The sequence below is a fragment of the Lucilia sericata genome, unplaced genomic scaffold, assembly GCF_015586225.1.
Source record: "Lucilia sericata isolate MDLA Ls3-8-SP2 unplaced genomic scaffold, ASM1558622v1 Contig003362F_arrow, whole genome shotgun sequence".
Lineage (NCBI taxonomy): Eukaryota > Metazoa > Arthropoda > Insecta > Diptera > Calliphoridae > Lucilia > Lucilia sericata.
Window position 1 is genome coordinate 1 of NW_023996834.1, and position 2500 is coordinate 2500.

At 33.1% G+C, this 2500-nt stretch overlaps 1 protein-coding gene across 1 annotated transcript; it reads right to left on the reverse strand.

Annotated features, from left to right (window-relative positions):
* Positions 1-6: 6 nt before the first annotated feature.
* LOC119614768 (thioredoxin domain-containing protein 11) lies at positions 7-2015 on the reverse strand (the record flags this gene model as incomplete). Its single annotated transcript, XM_037970878.1, is given in 2 exon segments — positions 7-449; positions 452-2015. Coding segments are annotated over 2 exon segments (1950 nt in total), but the record flags the coding sequence as incomplete, so codon positions are not given.
* Positions 2016-2500: the final 485 nt, after the last annotated feature.

Consider the following 2500-nt stretch of genomic DNA (forward strand, 5'->3'; position numbering starts at 1 on the left):
TTGCGAGTGAACCGCTGGCAATGAACCTTTCTGACACATGGCCAATACAAGACTAACCTGTTGCGGGGCCTTAAGTTGTGATAGTATAAAACCAAAAACATTACGTATATCTGGTTTTAAGTGTAAAGGAAACATACGTGACTCGAAAAAACGTTGCTCTGGAAATACTAGTAGAGCAGGCAGAAAAGGCATATTATATTGCCAAGGTAAATCATTCTCCATGACATTAATGCGTATAAATTTCAAGTCTGGAATATGACGTAGTAATAAAGAGAGTTGTATGAAGGAATGTTGTATATTACCGCAAAGAGCACAATCAGGTGAATATATTAAAACTATTAAGGTTTGATTGTGGCTGTGTTGTAGGTTATTTAAAAATATTACACGATTTAAGTGTTTTAATTCCATATCATAGTTAGAGGTATAAGATGAACGAGTTAAGCTATTGGCTGGAATGTTTTCTTTATTTTATAATAATTAGTCAAACCATTGTTGTAGAACTTCTTAATAAATTCCATTAAATTGTACATGGCAAATGTATCCTCCATGACAAACATATTTTCTTTTTCCTGGTCTATTAGAAAAACAGTGGCCATACTTTTGGGGGTGGGAGTTATATCAAGATTTTCCAAATAATCTTGATAACGTTGTGTATCCAATAGCACCGTAGCCAAGGAACGATTGCTGTTTTGGAGGTGTTGTTCATTATTTAAGTAACCTTCCAATCTTTTGACCACACTGATGTGTAAAGTTGTTTGTAAAGCAACATCTTTCTTCAGAATACAGTCTGTGGCTTGGAAAAAATCTAATAGTTCATAAACTTCTTTAGTGGGATTATAAATTTGTTGGTTTTAAAGCAGGATTGGCGAATTGTTTAAATATCTTTTTATATAATGATTGATTTCATAATAATTATGAAGATTCTTCAATACTATATCTGAGTTATAATAATGACAATAAGAACTATCGCTAAAGATAGGTAAATTGCGCATAACTTGCTGGATATTGCCTATTTCATCTCTTCTTTTGGTTGACTTTTTACAAGCTAATGCGGCCTTTGTAAAGTGCTGCTGTTTGTCCACATATTTCTCCATGTAGCCAAAGAATTGTTGCGGCTGATTTACAAAAATAACCAATACCGGTTGCTTTTTCATTTTTTGGACAATCGTTATGGGTGTGTTATAACCATGCAGGAGACTGTAATCATCATTAAGATCATCTTGTAACCAATGCACTATGTTGCTGGCATTCCATTTGAAGTCATGATAATCCAAAAAAGATTTTTTGGTCTTATGAGTTTGTAATAATAAATTGGGTACTTTAACGTTGGTGTCATTAGGTTTAACAAAATTAACTGTAAAACAATACGAGCGTATGGGGTCATGCTCCAACCACTTTAATGATGCCATTAAGTACTGTTTAAATTCCTTAACATTTGCATTTTCAAATACTCCCAGGACAATGGCATCTGTTGACGCTTTCATTTGATCCAATTCCTGTCTACTTGCTAAACGTTCTAATGGTTGCATGACATTTTTTAGAAATTGCACCATAGCTCTATAGGTAAATAGACCATTATATTGAATTTTCAATTGTCCCTGACGGCCGTAATGTACCATCAATGTTGGCCATTTGTGTGGAGAACCCGAGCCCACTGTGGTTGTTAAAGTTCTAGAGCAATTACACGCCAAATGCCAACAATCTACGGCTGCAAAATATACCCGATCTCCAAAATGTTCTGCCACATCATTGTAATGTTTTAATGCTTCTAAACTCTCCTCACTCCATTGAGTGTAATAGAATATTACCGAGATTTCGTTGAATTGTGTTTGATGTCTTATATTGGGAACATCGGTGCCGGGACATTGTTCTATAGCGAAGTAAGTATAACTACATTTTATTGAATTTATTGTGATTAAAATTAGAGCAAGTAGAAGTCGTTGAAACCGGCTTAACATTATTCGTTTAAAACTGAAAAGTTTTTTTTTTATTTATTGATGATTGGATTAAGTAGAACAGCTGTTACAAGGTAGATTAAGAAGGTATACTCATCAGCACAGCTGATTATCAGCTGCTTAAGGCCAATTTGTCAAAATGTTTGTTTACGTTACTATGGAAAATTTTAAAATTATTTGAATTTGAAAAATCTTTCAAAATAATTGTGAAATATTGTAAAAAAAATAAATTTAAGTTTTATATTTTTTATTAATTCAATTAAATTAATTTAAAATAATGAAGATTGGAGAATAATAATATTGTGTGTGACTTCAATGTGGCACTCATTGCTTTTATGTACCCGGAGTTAAGACTTAACGTGACCTATGTTTGTGTGACACACAAACATAGCACGCATGCAATTTACCTACTTTTATCTGTTCTAGTTTGGCGATGATAATTTTAAATTAAAGAGCATCCCAGGAACTGGTTCTATAAAAGCTATATAGAAGCGACCTTTGTATAAACCACCAATTTAATCAACGAAGTTCGATACCTCTGTAAA